The 15,460-nt window shown below is 34.3% G+C and overlaps 6 protein-coding genes across 6 annotated transcripts; 3 read left to right on the forward strand and 3 right to left on the reverse strand.

The window, feature by feature from the left end:
- Positions 1-48: 48 nt before the first annotated feature.
- PHYBLDRAFT_176927 (hypothetical protein) lies at positions 49-1,527 on the forward strand. Its single transcript, XM_018437832.1, has 4 exons — positions 49-229; positions 331-417; positions 603-960; positions 1,158-1,527. Exons 1-4 carry the CDS (start codon positions 59-61, stop codon positions 1,199-1,201), a joined length of 660 nt encoding a protein of 219 aa, XP_018295381.1. The 5' UTR covers positions 49-58; the 3' UTR covers positions 1,202-1,527.
- Positions 1,528-1,683: 156 nt separating this feature from the next.
- Positions 1,684-3,101, reverse strand: PHYBLDRAFT_164260 (hypothetical protein; the record flags this gene model as incomplete). The annotated part of the gene is made up of 2 exons (XM_018434978.1): positions 1,684-2,349; positions 3,078-3,101. 2 exons carry the CDS (start codon positions 3,099-3,101, stop codon positions 1,684-1,686), a joined length of 690 nt encoding a protein of 229 aa, XP_018295382.1.
- A 1,184-nt stretch (positions 3,102-4,285) lies between these two features.
- On the reverse strand, positions 4,286-6,951 carry PHYBLDRAFT_36384 (hypothetical protein). The gene is made up of 3 exons (XM_018440075.1): positions 6,478-6,951; positions 6,106-6,250; positions 4,286-5,902 (listed from the first exon to the last, which is right to left on the reverse strand). Exons 1-3 carry the CDS (start codon positions 6,839-6,841, stop codon positions 4,777-4,779), a joined length of 1,635 nt encoding a protein of 544 aa, XP_018295383.1. The 5' UTR covers positions 6,842-6,951; the 3' UTR covers positions 4,286-4,776.
- A 3,311-nt stretch (positions 6,952-10,262) lies between these two features.
- PHYBLDRAFT_176929 (hypothetical protein) lies at positions 10,263-12,161 on the forward strand. The gene is made up of 8 exons (XM_018437833.1): positions 10,263-10,367; positions 10,463-10,578; positions 10,672-10,791; positions 10,864-11,077; positions 11,171-11,298; positions 11,394-11,479; positions 11,541-11,613; positions 11,729-12,161. The coding sequence occupies exons 1-8, from the start codon at positions 10,304-10,306 to the stop codon at positions 11,801-11,803; spliced, it is 876 nt and encodes a 291-aa protein (XP_018295384.1). The 5' UTR covers positions 10,263-10,303; the 3' UTR covers positions 11,804-12,161.
- Positions 12,162-12,432: 271 nt separating this feature from the next.
- On the forward strand, positions 12,433-14,041 carry Ga3 (G protein alpha subunit; the record flags this gene model as incomplete). The annotated part of the gene is made up of 7 exons (XM_018428031.1): positions 12,433-12,550; positions 12,634-12,818; positions 12,901-13,061; positions 13,165-13,423; positions 13,500-13,738; positions 13,872-13,899; positions 13,970-14,041. The coding sequence occupies 7 exons, from the start codon at positions 12,433-12,435 to the stop codon at positions 14,039-14,041; spliced, it is 1,062 nt and encodes a 353-aa protein (XP_018295385.1).
- Positions 14,042-14,328: 287 nt separating this feature from the next.
- On the reverse strand, positions 14,329-14,990 carry PHYBLDRAFT_154523 (hypothetical protein; the record flags this gene model as incomplete). Its single annotated transcript, XM_018433332.1, has 4 exons — positions 14,329-14,363; positions 14,589-14,690; positions 14,788-14,923; positions 14,988-14,990. The coding sequence occupies 4 exons, from the start codon at positions 14,988-14,990 to the stop codon at positions 14,329-14,331; spliced, it is 276 nt and encodes a 91-aa protein (XP_018295386.1).
- Between the last annotated feature and the right edge of the window lie 470 nt (positions 14,991-15,460).

Consider the following 15,460-nt stretch of genomic DNA (forward strand, 5'->3'; position numbering starts at 1 on the left):
GACTCTTTCGGCTTTTCTTTTGTTTTCTTTTGTTTTCTAAATTTTATTTTGATTTGTCATGGCTAAGAAGACTCCCAACAGTAAGGCTGAGGCTGCTAATGCAAAGAAGGGTGCTGCAAAGGCCGAAAAGGACAAGGCAAAGGCCAACGAAGTAGCTGCCAAGGAAGCCGAGGAGTGGTCCCAGGGTGCCAAGGGTAAAGGTAAAAAGGACAATGACGCCGAGAAAAAGGTATATAATTTATATATATTATTTTTTTGTTTCAACTTAATTTGACATGTCATGACATGACACTAACCATCAATTTCTATCCCTCATCTACATTTATTAAGGCTGCTGCTTTGGCTAAGAAGCAGGAAGCTGCCCGTATTTTGGCTGAAGAAGAAAAGAACTTGCCCAAGGCCAAACCCAAGGGTGATGTAAGTCTTCCTTTTTTTCTCTTTTTTTTTGTAAAGAAAATAAGCAAAATGAAACAAAACGCGTATTTGTTTCGAGTTTATTTGTTTGCATAGCATAACATAGCATAGCATTACTTCTTCTTTTTATTTCTTTAAAAAAGAACGAATTATTGATGAGTTGTCTTGACGATTTTATATGTATATAGAAAATCGCTGCCAAGAAGTCTGCTAAGGTCGAAGCTGCTTCTCAATCTAGACGTGTTATTCCCGAGTTCGCAGCCACCAACATTGATGATGCTCTTGACTTGCTCACACTTGGTGACGGAAACTCGCCTGTGAAGTCCAAGGATATCGAGAAGCATCCCGAGCGTCGCTTCAAGGCAGCTTTGGCTGCATTCGAGGAAAGAGAGACCCCTCGTTTCAAGCAAGAGAACCCCGGACTTCGTTTGAGTCAGTTGAAGGACATCATGTACAAGGCTTTCCAAAAGTCACCCGACAACCCCTTCAACCAGGCAAACATCTTGGCTTACAATGCCACTATGGATGATGCCAAGGATCTCAAGAGTAAGTATACCAAAATATTAATATTAGTATTTGTGAATATAGTGTTTATATGGAGGTAGTGGTGGAGTAAGGGAACGGAACACAGAATAGTATGATGTGATGTGATTTGATGTGATGTGATATGATTTGATTTGATGTGACATGTATTTTGTGGGCTTTGATTAGTAAATCAATTAATTAACCTATTACTTTAATAGCTCAACGTCGCGATGAACTCGAGAACCGTCTTCGAACCACTTAAACAACATGAAAATCTCCTTTCCCTCTCCATTTATTGTTTTTAAAAAAATCAACTCCTCACTCACATTTAGTGTCTATTTTACATAAAAATCACATATATATTCCTTTCCCAATTCGCCTTTTTTGCATCCCCCAACTCGTTTTTCTTTCTATACTTCTTTATTTCTATAGTATCACTATCCTCTTCATTTTCACTTCTTTTATATATATACATGTATATGTATCGTACTGTATTTTCTCCTTTAGTTTTATGGTTCATCCAACAGCAAGTACATAGTAGATCTATACATATATATAAAATAAAAAATAACATCTTGCACTCCATAAATTTATTGTATTTATAACTGTCAAACAACTAATTGACTGATATTGGTATTATTGGTGCAGGTTCTGGTTTTGGTTCTGGTTCTTGTGGTAGTAAATCCCTTGTTTACCATTTTATTGTTTACTAATCATTTCTATCATTTCTATCATTTCTTTCTTTTAAATACTATTTTCTCTAATTTGTTTCTGCAAATTCACGAGCCATTGGCGATTGTCAAGATCTACTATTGAATTTGCATCAGTGGTCATTATCTTAAGGTCGAGCAACGACTGCTGGGTAGCTGTTTTTCTTTCCAAGGCTCGGTAGCTCAATTCGCTAAAATATGTGCCTTTCTGGATAGAGTCCACGGCTTTCATCATGATATTAGACATCTCAACCATTTGGTGGATCATTTTGTCTTTGTTGAGAATAAGCGGCTCTTCACCATTATCACTATCACTAATTGCACTCGCACTAGAGCTTGAATTTTCATTTGCATTATCAGCATCATCGGCATCATCAAAGGTTTTTCTTTTCAGCGATTTTCGAGTTTTATCTGCTGGGTTGACTGCAGCTGGGAGGACCAAAGGCACTTGGTATTCTTGTAAATCTTGAGTGGCATCTTCATCAACAATCGTGAAAGTAGTCCTCGGCTTTTTTGATTTCTTAAGCTTGGGCAGTTGTGTTTCGATATGGCTTTGGTCTTGGGTTTGCTTTTTGGTTTTTGTTTGCTTTTCAATCAGGCTATTTAGCCACTGTGGGTGTTTTGACAGAATACGATAGCAGTGATTAAGCGTAAAGTTTGACTTATTTTCGGTTCTGTATATCTTTTTTGCCTTTGAATCCTACACACATATATATATATATATTATGTGTTTAATTGCCCTGAAGAAATGGTTTATGCATAAATACACACATGCATGCATGCATGCATGCACACACACACACACACATATATATATATATATTATTTTTGAGAAATATTAATCTAGTTATGAATAACTTACATTTTCATCATCACTAGTGTCATTTGTTGCATTTGATTTTTCTACTCGATACAGAATTTTGGCATATTTGCTCACTGCTGTGTTTATAACTTGCCAACGAGTAGGTAAGGAACGAGCATTGCGCTCCACAGAATCTTCGGGGGCGAATTTCCTGTAGTGTTGTTTTACTCTCGACCACAAGGTCTCGCCTTTTTGCTTATTGATGTTGACTCCGTCAAAGGCAACAAGAAGGTAAGAACGGCAAATCTGCTCATCTTCCTCTATAGAAAAGTTCTTTTTTCTTGAAAAAGTATCTTCTTGAGTGTATAGTTTTGTGGTTTGTAATGCATAATGCATAATTCGTAATTCGTAATTCGTAATGCATAATGTGCAAATTTGTGCGTGTTAATCATGACAAGATTGTATACAAGAGTGAATGTAAAGAAGAAGAAAAAATATTATATTTTTTTGACAGACAAGCAAATAATGATTCTTTAGATTAGTATCAACTATTAATGATTTCTTCAAGTTCTTCTCTTTCTCCCTCTCTCTCTCTTTAATTTAAATTTATTCATTTATACTTTTACTCTTGCCAGTAACTTCAACGGCATGATGAGATGTTGTTGTCGCTGCTGTGGTGGAAGGGTTGATGGTCATTAGCTTATGAGAATTAAAGTAAAGGTCTTTTTTTTTGTTCTTTGCTTGTTTAGTTTGTTTAGTAAAGAAGAGATAATAAAAAAAAAGAAATATTTGAGAATTAACCCTAAGAAGAAAAAGAAAAGCAATTAAAGCAATTAAATTAAAAACAGACACATATATTACATTGACCATATTGAACCTGAATATTTTATTAATACTTTCATTATTTCTGTAGCTGTAGCTGCTGTTTTAGTTGCAATTTATCTTGCAAGTTAATTAATTGATTGGTTGGTTGGTTGGTTAGTTATAACCAAATGGATCCAGTCTATTAGGCTTACAGAATCTATTAAATAACAGTAAGAAAGGAAAGTGTATCTGTGCGTTATATTCTTATGAATTTGGTTCTTGAGGAAATAGTATTTAAATAAATGAAATTCCAGAATTAGTGTTACAAAATCAAGAAATATACATATTTCTTTGTTGTTGCTGTTGTTGCTGTTGCTGCTGTTGCTGCTGCTGTTGTTGTTGTGATTTCTTCTATTTCTATAGCTCAAAATCAAATAAGGATAATTATGAAATCAAAAAAAAAAAATTCTCTACATAAAATGTATTACGTACTCATATCCTATAATATCATGTGAAGTTACTATTACTATATAATATCTTGAAGTCTGTAGTGGCATCTCTCTTTACTTGTACACAAGAGAAAGAAAAAGATAGGTCCTACATTACACCACACCAAAGCACAGCATATCATACTAAACTATACATTACACAGCAAGTGTGATCTTTGGTGCTACTACAGCTGTTTAATCTTAGTTTTGTTATATTACATAATATTTTAGACCAATCTACATAATACTCCTTATTATTAACAAAATATAAATAAATAAATAAATAAATAAATAATAATGACCTGCTTGAATTGATCCAATTTTTAGCTGTATTACTTGGATCTAACAATGGATATTTGTTCTAATGACTACTATGATGATGATGATATTTATTGTTATTATTATTTTGTACTCTCATAATTGACAGTATTGGATCAAGTTTATAATGTTTCAAGTACAATATATATATAGGAAACAAGGATATAAAATTTTAGGTAACAAAGATCTCGTTTTGGATCAAATAGATATGCTTCTTTCAAACAAACAACCAAAAAAAAAGGAAACATATTGTACTTTACAAGACAAAAACGGGTATATAGATCTGGGTCACTGCCACCTTGTACTATTTGTTTCTTGCTTATTGTAACAATGATAGGAAGGGGTAAATTAATAACCTTTGATATAAAACATATTATGTGTATTTGTAAAATGAAACATGGCTGGAAGGAATTCATGGTTGATTATTAGACACAAAAACAAAGATTTGTTTTTCATTTATTCATTTCGTACAGGTAGTTGGTTTGGGTTTTTTCCGCTTTGATGGTGGTAGGTAGCAAAGGTTGGTAAAAAAGAGAGAGAATAATATAAAGAAATATATCGAGGGATCGAAAAGAAGAAGGAAGAAATTTAGGGGTAGGAAAGTGTGTGTTTGGAGGGAGGGGTAAAGTTAAAAATTTAATTCTTTTTTTTTAAAAAAAAAATAAAAAAAAAAAGATGAGGAAGAAAAGATATACAGGCGAATGAATTTTTTTTTTTACAAGCGAGACTTGGAACCGACCGAGACAATGTCATCGTAAAGAAGGGTGGTCAAGAAGTCATCGTACTGCTCGCCAGTGACGTTGGTAGCAAATGCCTTCTTGGCAGCCTCATACTTGGAGGAAGCGTACTTGTCGCCCAACTGCTGGCGGATCTTCTCGGTTTCTTCGTCGAGGATCTGGAGCATGTAGGCACCAGTGACAGTCTTACCCTCGGTGGTGACGGCGTTGTGACGGGCCCACTGCCAGAGCTGGGAGCGCGAGATCTCGGCAGTAGCGGCATCCTCCATCAGGTTGTGGATGGGCACGCAGCCAACACCACGCAACCAGGACTCCATGTAGGCCAAACCGATCTGGATGTTGTCGCGGATACCCTTGTCAGAGACACCGCCCTTGAAGTTGATGTCCAACAGATCGGTGTTCTTGACCACGACGTCCTCGCGGCGGACATGGAGCTGGTTGGGCTGGGGCATGTGCTCGTTAAAGACCTCGAATGCGATCTTGACCAGATCGGGGTGGGCGACCCAGGTACCGTCGTGACCGGCAGTAACCTCGCGCAATTTGTCTGCACGGACCTTGGCCATGGCGACCTCGTTGGCCTTGGGGTCGTTCTTGATTGGGATCTGGGCAGCCATACCTCCCATGGCATGGACACCGCGCTTGTGGCAGGTCTGGATCAACAGACTGACATAGGCCGACATGAAGGGCACGGTCATGGTGACCGAGGAACGCTCGGGAAGGACAAACTGGGGGTGCTGGCGGAACTTCTTGATGAAGCTGAAGATGTAATCCCAACGACCGCAGTTGAGGCCAGAGGAGTGCTCACGGAGCTCGTAGATGATCTCGTCCATCTCGTAGGCGGCCAAGATGGTCTCGATCAGAACAGTACCACGGATAGTGCCGCGGGGGATGTTGATGGCATCCTGGGAGATGTTGAACACATCGTTCCAGAGTCTGGCCTCCAAGTGGGACTCCATCTTGGGCAAGTAGAAGTAAGGTCCCTTGCCACGCTTGATCAATTCCTTGGCGTTGTGGAAGAAGTAGAGACCGAAATCGAACAGAGAAGCAGACATGGGCTCACCGTCAACCAAGACGTGCTTCTCAACCATGTGCCAACCTCTGGGTCTGTATATAGTATATGTAAAGAAATCAAAATTAGATAATGTACATGTACGTATGCATATAACATTTGTAAAGAAATATTGAGTCTCAGACACACAACACAAAAATAAAATCCAAAGAAGTGGGTGAACTAGGCTGGGCTGGGATTGATGTACAAAATGTGTGTGTGGATATATATCTAGTTATGTAACTGTTCTTCTTCTTACCTGACAATAAGAGTAGAGAGCTTGCCATCCTTGCGCAACTCGTACTTCTTTCCATTAGGGTTGGTGAAAGAGATGGTCTCGCGAATAGCATCACGCATGTTGACCTGACCAGAGATCAAGACATCCCAGGTAGGAGCACTTGAATCTATGTTTTTTTTTTTGATTTTTCAATAAGCAAAAAAATAATAATTTAGCACTAGATCCACAAATCTATATGCAAGAACAACAATTTGCTCATCTTCTTGTTACACATCCCCTTTGCTTTATACATAAAAAATAAAAGACTAGATCTCTCCAACTCCGTGTGAATTATTTCTATTTCTCTCTCTCTCTCTCATTATGCATGTATATGAATAAGTTTGAGTTTATTACCTTCGAAATCAGCCATGAATGTGGAGGCACCCGAGTTGAGGGCATTGATGACCATCTTGCGATCAACGGGACCAGTGATCTCGACACGACGATCCTGGAGACCAGGGGCAGGGGCAGCAGCGCGCCAGTTGGAGTCATTGCGGATGTATGCGGTCTCGGGCAAGAAATCGGGAAGGACACCACGATCAAGGGCCTGCTGACGGTAGACACGGTTCTGCAACAAGGTCTTGCGGATAGGGTTGAATGTGCGCTGGAGGGTTGAGATGAACACAAGAGCTTCCTTTGACAGGATTGAGGCCTGAGCAGCATCAACAGGGGCAAGGACGGCAACACCGGGAACAATGGATTTCAAAAGAGAAGACATGATGCGTTGGCTTGTTTACTGCTTTAGAGTGAGATTTGAAACAGAAAGAAGAAGAAGAAGAAAGAGAGGAAGATTTGTGTTAATCTGTCTTTATAAGCAACCTTGTTATACTTTAAAAGAAAAAGACAAAAGAAAAAAGAAAATCGTGGGATTCCTCTTTAACCCTTTTATATACATACTACATATATATATTTTATGTGACTCCTTCCACCGTGTCAACCTTTTTTTTTTTTTTTACTATATATTTCTTACTATCTTCTAATTGGACTAAGAAAAAAAAATAGTCCTTTAGAAGGTTGAAGGTACATCACATGCGTCTTTGATCATATTCACATGCCTATCCGGGGAAAGATGCGGAAGAACACGCTAATGTATATGTGTGGAGTAATGGATATACTTCTTCCTTGCCCTTTATTTTATATTATATTATTTTTTATATTTTTTAAAAAAGGGAAAATTTATACAGCCAAATTATATATGTTGTATAATTATTATTATTTTAAAATAAAATAAAAAAATTGATACTGATACTTATTGATATTGATACTCAACACAAGAAAACAAAAAATTAAAGGGTATATACAGAAATATTGAGAATATTTTTATACCCATAAAACAAGTCTGGCATTTGTTAATCATTTTTATTGATTGATTGATTTCATTTCATTTCTTACATAATCAACAATAATCTCTTACCTTGTGTTTCTTGATAAAAACTAGTATTCCAGACTTATTCAGGGCAACAGGTATATAAGCCAAATTAATGGGACAGTAAAGTGATCATAATATTTTTAATTGATTCTTCTTTCAGGTATTCATGCATCGATAGTAATGTATGTATAAGTTAGAAGAGATACCTAATAGTCAATAAGGTAATGTTATTTACAGTAACTATCAATTATTTAATTAGTTTTCCCGGAGAATGAAGATTTGTTGCTATAGATACTAATTGTTAATGTTGATACTGGTACTGGTACCACTGCTATTATCATTGAAATGTACAGAATATATTAGGATACTAAGCCATACACAAAAGAGAGACAGAAAAGAAGGGGGGAGGACATGTATTCTTTTGACGAGACGGATTCTTCCGCCATTTAGATTACCGCTCTTTTTGGAAAGAACCACTCAAGTTAAACAGGCATATTTACCCCGCTTTTAAAAAAGAAATAGAAATACATTAAAGGTAATAATATTCTATGTAATGAATCATACTTTTTATAGTATTAAAAGTGAACAATGAGATTATTTCCCTGATGGCTGGCTGGTCTCTTCCACACATATATTATAGAGCTAATTTAAAGATCTTTGTTAGAATTGGATTTATATGAATTCTTTTACAAGAGAGAGAATATTGACAAGAGCATATTGTTAAAGTGAATGGCCAATGGTACTATACAAATATACAAATATATGTATATTGGTGTACAAAACAATATTCATCAAGTCTAATCTTCATGATCATTTATCCATTAAAACAAAAATATTTATAATACTTTATAGTGCTTCTCCAGTTTTCTTTTTTTTTTCTTTGTTTTTGCATCATTGATGATTACACAGCAGATTTGTATACAATTTTACACATTACCCAGCACCAATAAAAGTTCATTTCACAACCCCACAAAATCAAAATCCATTAACGGTAAGCAAGATACATTTTTTGTTCTTTTCTTTCTTTTTGGAAATTAATCCTATTGGTTAATGTTGAACAATTCTTTCTTTTTTTTAAAAAAAGGGGGGCAGACAGCTGTAAATTAGATTGATTGGCTAAACTTATTTTGAATCTTTTTTTTTTCTTTTGCTTGAAAAATTATTCCCTTTGGTGTGGACAGACTGAACAAAAAAAAAAGAAAGTTATTCTTTATTCGGAACAAATCCATCTGCCTACCACTTGTGTGCATATAAAGATCGTCGTCTTTTTTGTATGACTATAGATATTTTGTGGGTATACTCTTATCCATTGCTTAGATTTCTTTTTGCAGACTTGTTGTCGTCAATGTATCTACATTTACCCTAGAAAGAATTATGCTAATGGTTCCTGAATATCGAATCAATATTCTTTTGGTACCTGAAATCATTATATTATCATTTTCTTTGAGTAATTTTAAAGATAACAAAAACCTTCTTTGCCTTTTACTTTTCTATTCATTCTTGTTAAAAGTGTTACAGATTTCATGTGAATGAAAGTGAACGAAAGAAATAAAGCATGTTATAGGCCTGCATGGTTCGTTTGTACAAACTGATTATGGTAGTCGACCAAAATACACACAAATATATTCCTTTATTTTTCTTTAAAATAAAAATGGTATAACATCAAGTTTATAGAGATAGATAGAGATAGAAAGACTAAAAAGAAATTATTGTGGTGGATCTAATGGATCTAGTAGCTAATCAACCAACCAAGTAAAAGAATAAATGGTAAGAATTAATTTAAACCTCCGATAAAGTCACATTTATGACTGCTGTGTGACTGACCTACCGATAAATAAATATAAATTCACGTCAAAAAAATTGAACAGAAAGCATAAATCCTTTTTAACTTGTATTTTAAAAAAGAAAAAAAAAACCAAACAAAACAAACATTGGTAATAATAATAACAATAATAATAATAATAAAATATTTTTTAAAAAAAAGAACTTTTTTTTTTATTTAAAAAAAAATAAAAAAGCAATTTTTTTTTCTTGTTTATTTTATTATTATATTATTATTATTATTATTATTATTATTATTCTTACCAGTGTTAATTTTTTTTTATTCTATTTTTTTTAATAATATAAGTTTATACAAGTGACTGTTTTTTATTAAAATCAATAATAAAAAAACAGATATAATTTTAAGCAAGTTCATTCGCAAAATATGTACGCATTGGCTGAAATAATAGCTCTTGCGTGCAATGCTACTCAGTAGCGCTTGCAATATCAATTGGAGACCGTTTGAGGACTGGCGGCTTTTTACCGTGGCGCCAGACTATAGGTTGTTCTCTGACATATAATAATTATATACATATTTTTTTTTTTTTAATTGACCAATAAAAATGAAAATAAATTCACCATCTTATAAATATATAATTTTTTTTTTATATAATCAATTCATTTTGTGTTGCTGATAGTGTTTTTGTGGGTGATGTTGATAATCACGCAAAAAAAAAAAAAACAAATGGAATCAATCTGTGGACAATTGTGAAAATCTCCCAAATATTCAACAAAATTCAATAATCTCAATAAATTGGCACAATCTACATGCAATATAATACTTTTTATAATATACATATATACGAAGCGAAAAGAAGGAAAAGAAGTGAGCGGAGATGATGGCTTGACAGGCACAAATCGCGTCATCAAATCCATAAACCCCAAAATAAATAAGTTAAAGAGAAGCAATTCAAAAAGGTACATTTTGTATAATTTTTTTCTTGTTCTTCTTTTGCATATTTTTTTTTTTTTTAAAAAGAAGCTTAAAGGATGGCTGAATACAAAGCTCGTCAGGTTGGTGCCCTTAACACTCTTGAGTTCCGTCTCTTCTTTGGTAAGGAATCATTAAGATTAAGATTAATATTTATATTTATATTACTTCTTTAAATTATAATAATACCCTAACTCTTGTTTATTGAATCTAATCAGAGAAGAACGGTGTCCCCGTCTCTCCCTTCCATGATATCCCTCTTTTCGCCAACGCCGAGAAGACTATCTTGAACATGGTTGTTGAGATTCCCCGTTGGTCCAACGCCAAGTTGGAGGTAAATATAAATTGATTAATTGTGATTAATTAATCATTAAATTCAATGATTAATACTAATACTAATACTAATTATACTTCTTACTGTATGTAGATCTGCAAGGAAGAGGCCTTCAACCCCATTGTCCAGGACACCAAGAAGGGAAAGCTTAGATTTGTCCGCAACTGCTTCCCCCACAAGGGTTATATCTGGAACTACGGTGCCTTCCCCCAGGTAAGAATAGAAAAGTGAAATGAAATAAAATGAAATGAAATGATGGAACTAAATAAATTCATTATAATCCAGACTTGGGAAGATCCCAACCACCAGCACCCTGAGACCAAGGCCCGTGGTGACAACGATCCCATTGATGTTATCGAGATTGGTGAGCAGGTTGCTCAGGTTGGTCAGATCAAGCAGGTCAAGGTCCTCGGTGTCATGGCTCTTTTGGACGAGGGTGAGACTGACTGGAAGGTCCTTGCCATCGATGTCAACGATCCCCTTGCCCCCAAGCTCAACGGTAAGTTTTTTTCTTTCTTTGTTAATGCGTGTGTATGTGCAAGGTATACTGATCCTTTATTTTATTCTTTTTGATTACAACACATGTTTATAGACATTGAGGATGTTGAGAAGCACTTGCCTGGTTTGGTCCGTGCTACCAACGAATGGTTCCGCATCTACAAGATCCCCGATGGCAAGCCCGAGAACGTCTTTGCCTTCAGCGGTGAGGCCAAGAACAAGGCAAGTCTAGATGACATAAAGACTTTATTTTCTTAGAAACTAATATATTCAGGGGTGAATTCTTTCTTTCTTTTGTCATGGTTCTGTTAAAATAGAAATACGCCACTGATATCATCCACGAGACCCACGAGGCCTGGAAGGGTTTGATCTCTGGTGCTTTCGACAAGAAGGATATCAACACGTAAGTCTCTTAATTGTTTTCTTTTTATAAGCCAATGTTTAATAAACGCCGCTTTCTTTAGCTCCAACGTTTCTGTTGAGGACTCTCCTTACAAGCTCTCTACTGATGATGAGGTCGTCACCTCTGTCCCTGCTGTAAGTCAACACACAATATATAAAAAAAAAAGATGGCGGATCTCATCTCATATTCTATGTTTACATAACCTTATAATCTTTCTTTCTTTCTTTCTTTCTTTTTAAATATCAATAGGAGAATGTCTTGCCTCCTGCCCCCATTGATGCTTCCATCGACAAGTGGTTCTTCATCAGTGCCCACAACCTTTAAATCATTTATCTATATTTTTATGTTGCTGTTTTTCTTTCTTGAAATCTGTGATTCCAAATGAAACCTCTATATTTTTTCTTTCCATTATTGTCCGTAGTATCTACTTTATCTTCTTTGTTTAAGATCCATGTCATGTATGCATAACATGTGCATATATATGTATATGTTAAAATGACTGATAAGAAATTATTACTTTATTTTTTTGTCTAAAAAAAAAGCACGCAATTATAAATATACAAAGCGTGTGCAAATCACAATTCCCCCGACAACACAGAGAGAGATACAAATAGATGGATTTTAAATATCCGTTCCTATCCTAAAAATATAAAATAAAGCATCGAGGGTTTTGTTGTAAGTTAAAAGAATCCAAATAATTGACCGATACTATCTTATCTTTTCTTATTTTAGAAAAAAAGGATCTTTTTATTTGTCAGGTTTCTGGTGAATGCGAGGGCTAAAAATGATCACAAAAATAACGAAAGAGATCAAATAAAATAAAATAAATGCAAATGTTTCTAATTTGCATAACAACAACAACAACAACAAAAAAAAAGTGTTACAAACAATACACCATATTCTTCTTCCTCTTTTACTTCTTTTATTTTTATTTTATATATATTTATATAATTATGGGAATATGTATGTCTTCAGAGTCTCGTTACCATCGAGAAGTCAGCCATCGTATCGACAAAACACTAGAACAAGACAGTCGAAGATCAAAGCAAGAATGCAAGATCCTACTGCTTGGTAAAATAAGCAATACAATTTTATCATTAGAACAATACACATGTCCATACATATTGATTATATGTAAAAAAAAATGATATTAGGCAGTGGAGAATCTGGCAAGTCAACGATTGTCAAACAAATGAAAATCATACATCAGAATGGCTTTACTACTGAGGAATTAATGGCCTGGCGCCCAGCAGTCTTTAAGAATGTTATCGAATCTATTCACGCCGTTGTTAACTCCATGGCAAAATACGGATACACCTATCAAGACCCAGACAACGAAGTATATATATATATATATATATATATATATTTCTTTAGTTACTTTAAATTTCAATTAACTAATATCTTTGTGTATGTTATAGTACTATGCTCAGAGAGCAATCGAATATCCTTTGACAGATTATCACCAAGCCATGGAAGGCGAGCTAGCAACTTCAATTAACCGTCTTTGGGCAGATCCATCTGTACATAAGATGTTAGATGAAAAGGGCAATCGGTTTTATTTGATGGATGCTGCACCTTAGTAAGTTTTTTTTTTTTTAAAAAAAAAAAAAAAATACACGTTCTTTAACTTGTTCATTAATAATAAAATATATTTAATTATTTAATTATTTATTTGCTTATAGCTTCTTTGATGAAATTGATCGGATAGGAGGACCAGACTACATACCCAATACACAAGATGTACTCTATACACGAATCAAAACTACCGGCATCACCGAAACCAGATTTACGATGGGTAAAGTTAGTATCCACATGTTTGATGTGGGTGGGCAAAGATCCGAGCGTAAAAAATGGATCCACTGCTTTGAAGGTGTTACGCTTATAATTTTCTGTGTGGCCTTGAGTGAATATGACCAAGTTTTATTAGAAGAAGCCAGTCAGGTAATATCTATCTATCTATCTATCTATTTATATATAGAAAGGACCAAATGATTTAATCTACATAATATGTATATAGAATCGAATGGTCGAGAGTCTGGTACTATTTGATTCGGTAGTGAACAGTCGATGGTTCTTACGAACCTCAATAGTCTTGTTCTTGAACAAGATTGATGTGTTTGAAGCAAAGCTACCAAAGTCTCCTCTGGAAAACTACTTTCCTGATTATGAGGGTGGTCCGGATCCAAAAAAGGCAGCAAAGTTTATCCTCTGGAAATTTGATCAATTGAATCGGGCAAATCTCAACGTATACCCACAGTAAGGCCTTTCTTTTTTAGTAGCTTATCTTTTTTAACAACAATAGTAATTGGATTGAATTGGATTGGATTGATTTTATTTTATTTTATTTTATTTTATTTTACACTTCTTTAACTGTCGATTGTTTCTATAGTTTGACCCAGGCAACAGATACTTCAAATGTAAGCCAACCAAACCTTTTCTTTCTCTTTCTTATTTCTTTAAATTATTAATTCAATTGAATTTCATTAGATTCGATTGGTGTTTGCTGCAATAAAGGAGACCATTCTCCAAAATGCACTCAAAGATTCTGGTATTCTTTAAAAGCAACAACGACAAAATTATATAAATATAATTATATATATAACATCATATAATATAACTACAGAACAGAACAAAAATAACAAAATAGATATTTTATTTAACCTTTACCGCTTCATTATCTCGCTTAATTATCTAGATCCTTTATAATCACAACTATTATTAATATACTAGACTATTGATTTGCCGTAGTTTATTGGATATATGTAAAGGAAGAGAGATTCAAGTCTTTCTTTATCGGCAATATTTCCATAAAGTGGCTCCATTACTTGGACCTGTATTATACTGGTTTAAGGTTTTGCCGGCTTAGATGCCTTTGTAGTACCTTTTTATATATTTATATGTGCATGTCATAACCAATAATAATAATAACATTAGTTTCATTAATCAATCAATCAATCATTCTATCATTCACACTACACTAGGCTTTGTTTCTCTCTCTCTCTCTCTCTCTCTCTCATAATAGTAAAGAAAACCAGTGTTTCAAAATAAACACTTTAATTTCTCTTTTAAAAAAAAAAAAAAACATTATATAATATTTGACACGTACCTTCACGGAAACCATTTTTGAAGCGACGGCGGATTTCCTTCAAGTATCTCATACGACCAGTACCAGTAGTCTTTCTTCGCTGACCCTTTCCAGACCAGTTGACTAGCAATTATTCGTTTTTGTTTTATTTGAAGATGAGTTGAGATGGTGATGATGCAAACCAAACCAAGAATAAAAGAAAAGAAAAGAAAAGACTCACAAGATCTAATCTTTGCCGAAGGATAACCACACTGAGCACAGGTTTTTTTTTGGTTGTGGAAAGATCTTTTACCACAACGACGGCACAGAGTGTGAGACTTGGTGTGGCGTTTACCCAATGAAGAAGTTCCTTTTGACTATATGATATTATATGATATAACTAATTGTCTATTCATATTTGTTGAATATGTGTTTGGTTACCATACCATTTATATGTATTTATGTTTTTTTTTTGAAAGTAGAAGAAGAGGAAGAAGAAGAAGTTTTATTTTTCTTTTCTTTTTTTTTTGTATTTCTCTCTTTTAGTTCCTAACCTATTTTGCTTTATTTATTTTTCTTATGTCTGTATGTATGTGTGTTTCTTATATGCCTACTAAATTCTTATTCACTTCCCAAAATGTAGTATTTATGAGTACCAAACCTTCTTTCTGTCTTTATATTTTTGGCTATATGTAATAGAATAAAATAATAAAGAAAGGTAAAGAATGATAATTAATTGAGTCTCACATTCAAAAAAGTCTAGGGCTAAAGAAGTATAATGTTAAAGAAGTCTATTTAGAAGTATAGCGATTGTTAGCTATAGTTTTATTCAATATATATAAAAATATAAATATAAACTATAGAGTCTTTTGTACTATTATGAAATTGTACCTGTGTTTTCCCTTTGCCCTTTA

The sequence above is a fragment of the Phycomyces blakesleeanus genome, assembly GCF_001638985.1.
Source record: "Phycomyces blakesleeanus NRRL 1555(-) unplaced genomic scaffold PHYBLscaffold_4, whole genome shotgun sequence".
Taxonomy (NCBI): domain Eukaryota; kingdom Fungi; phylum Mucoromycota; class Mucoromycetes; order Mucorales; family Phycomycetaceae; genus Phycomyces; species Phycomyces blakesleeanus.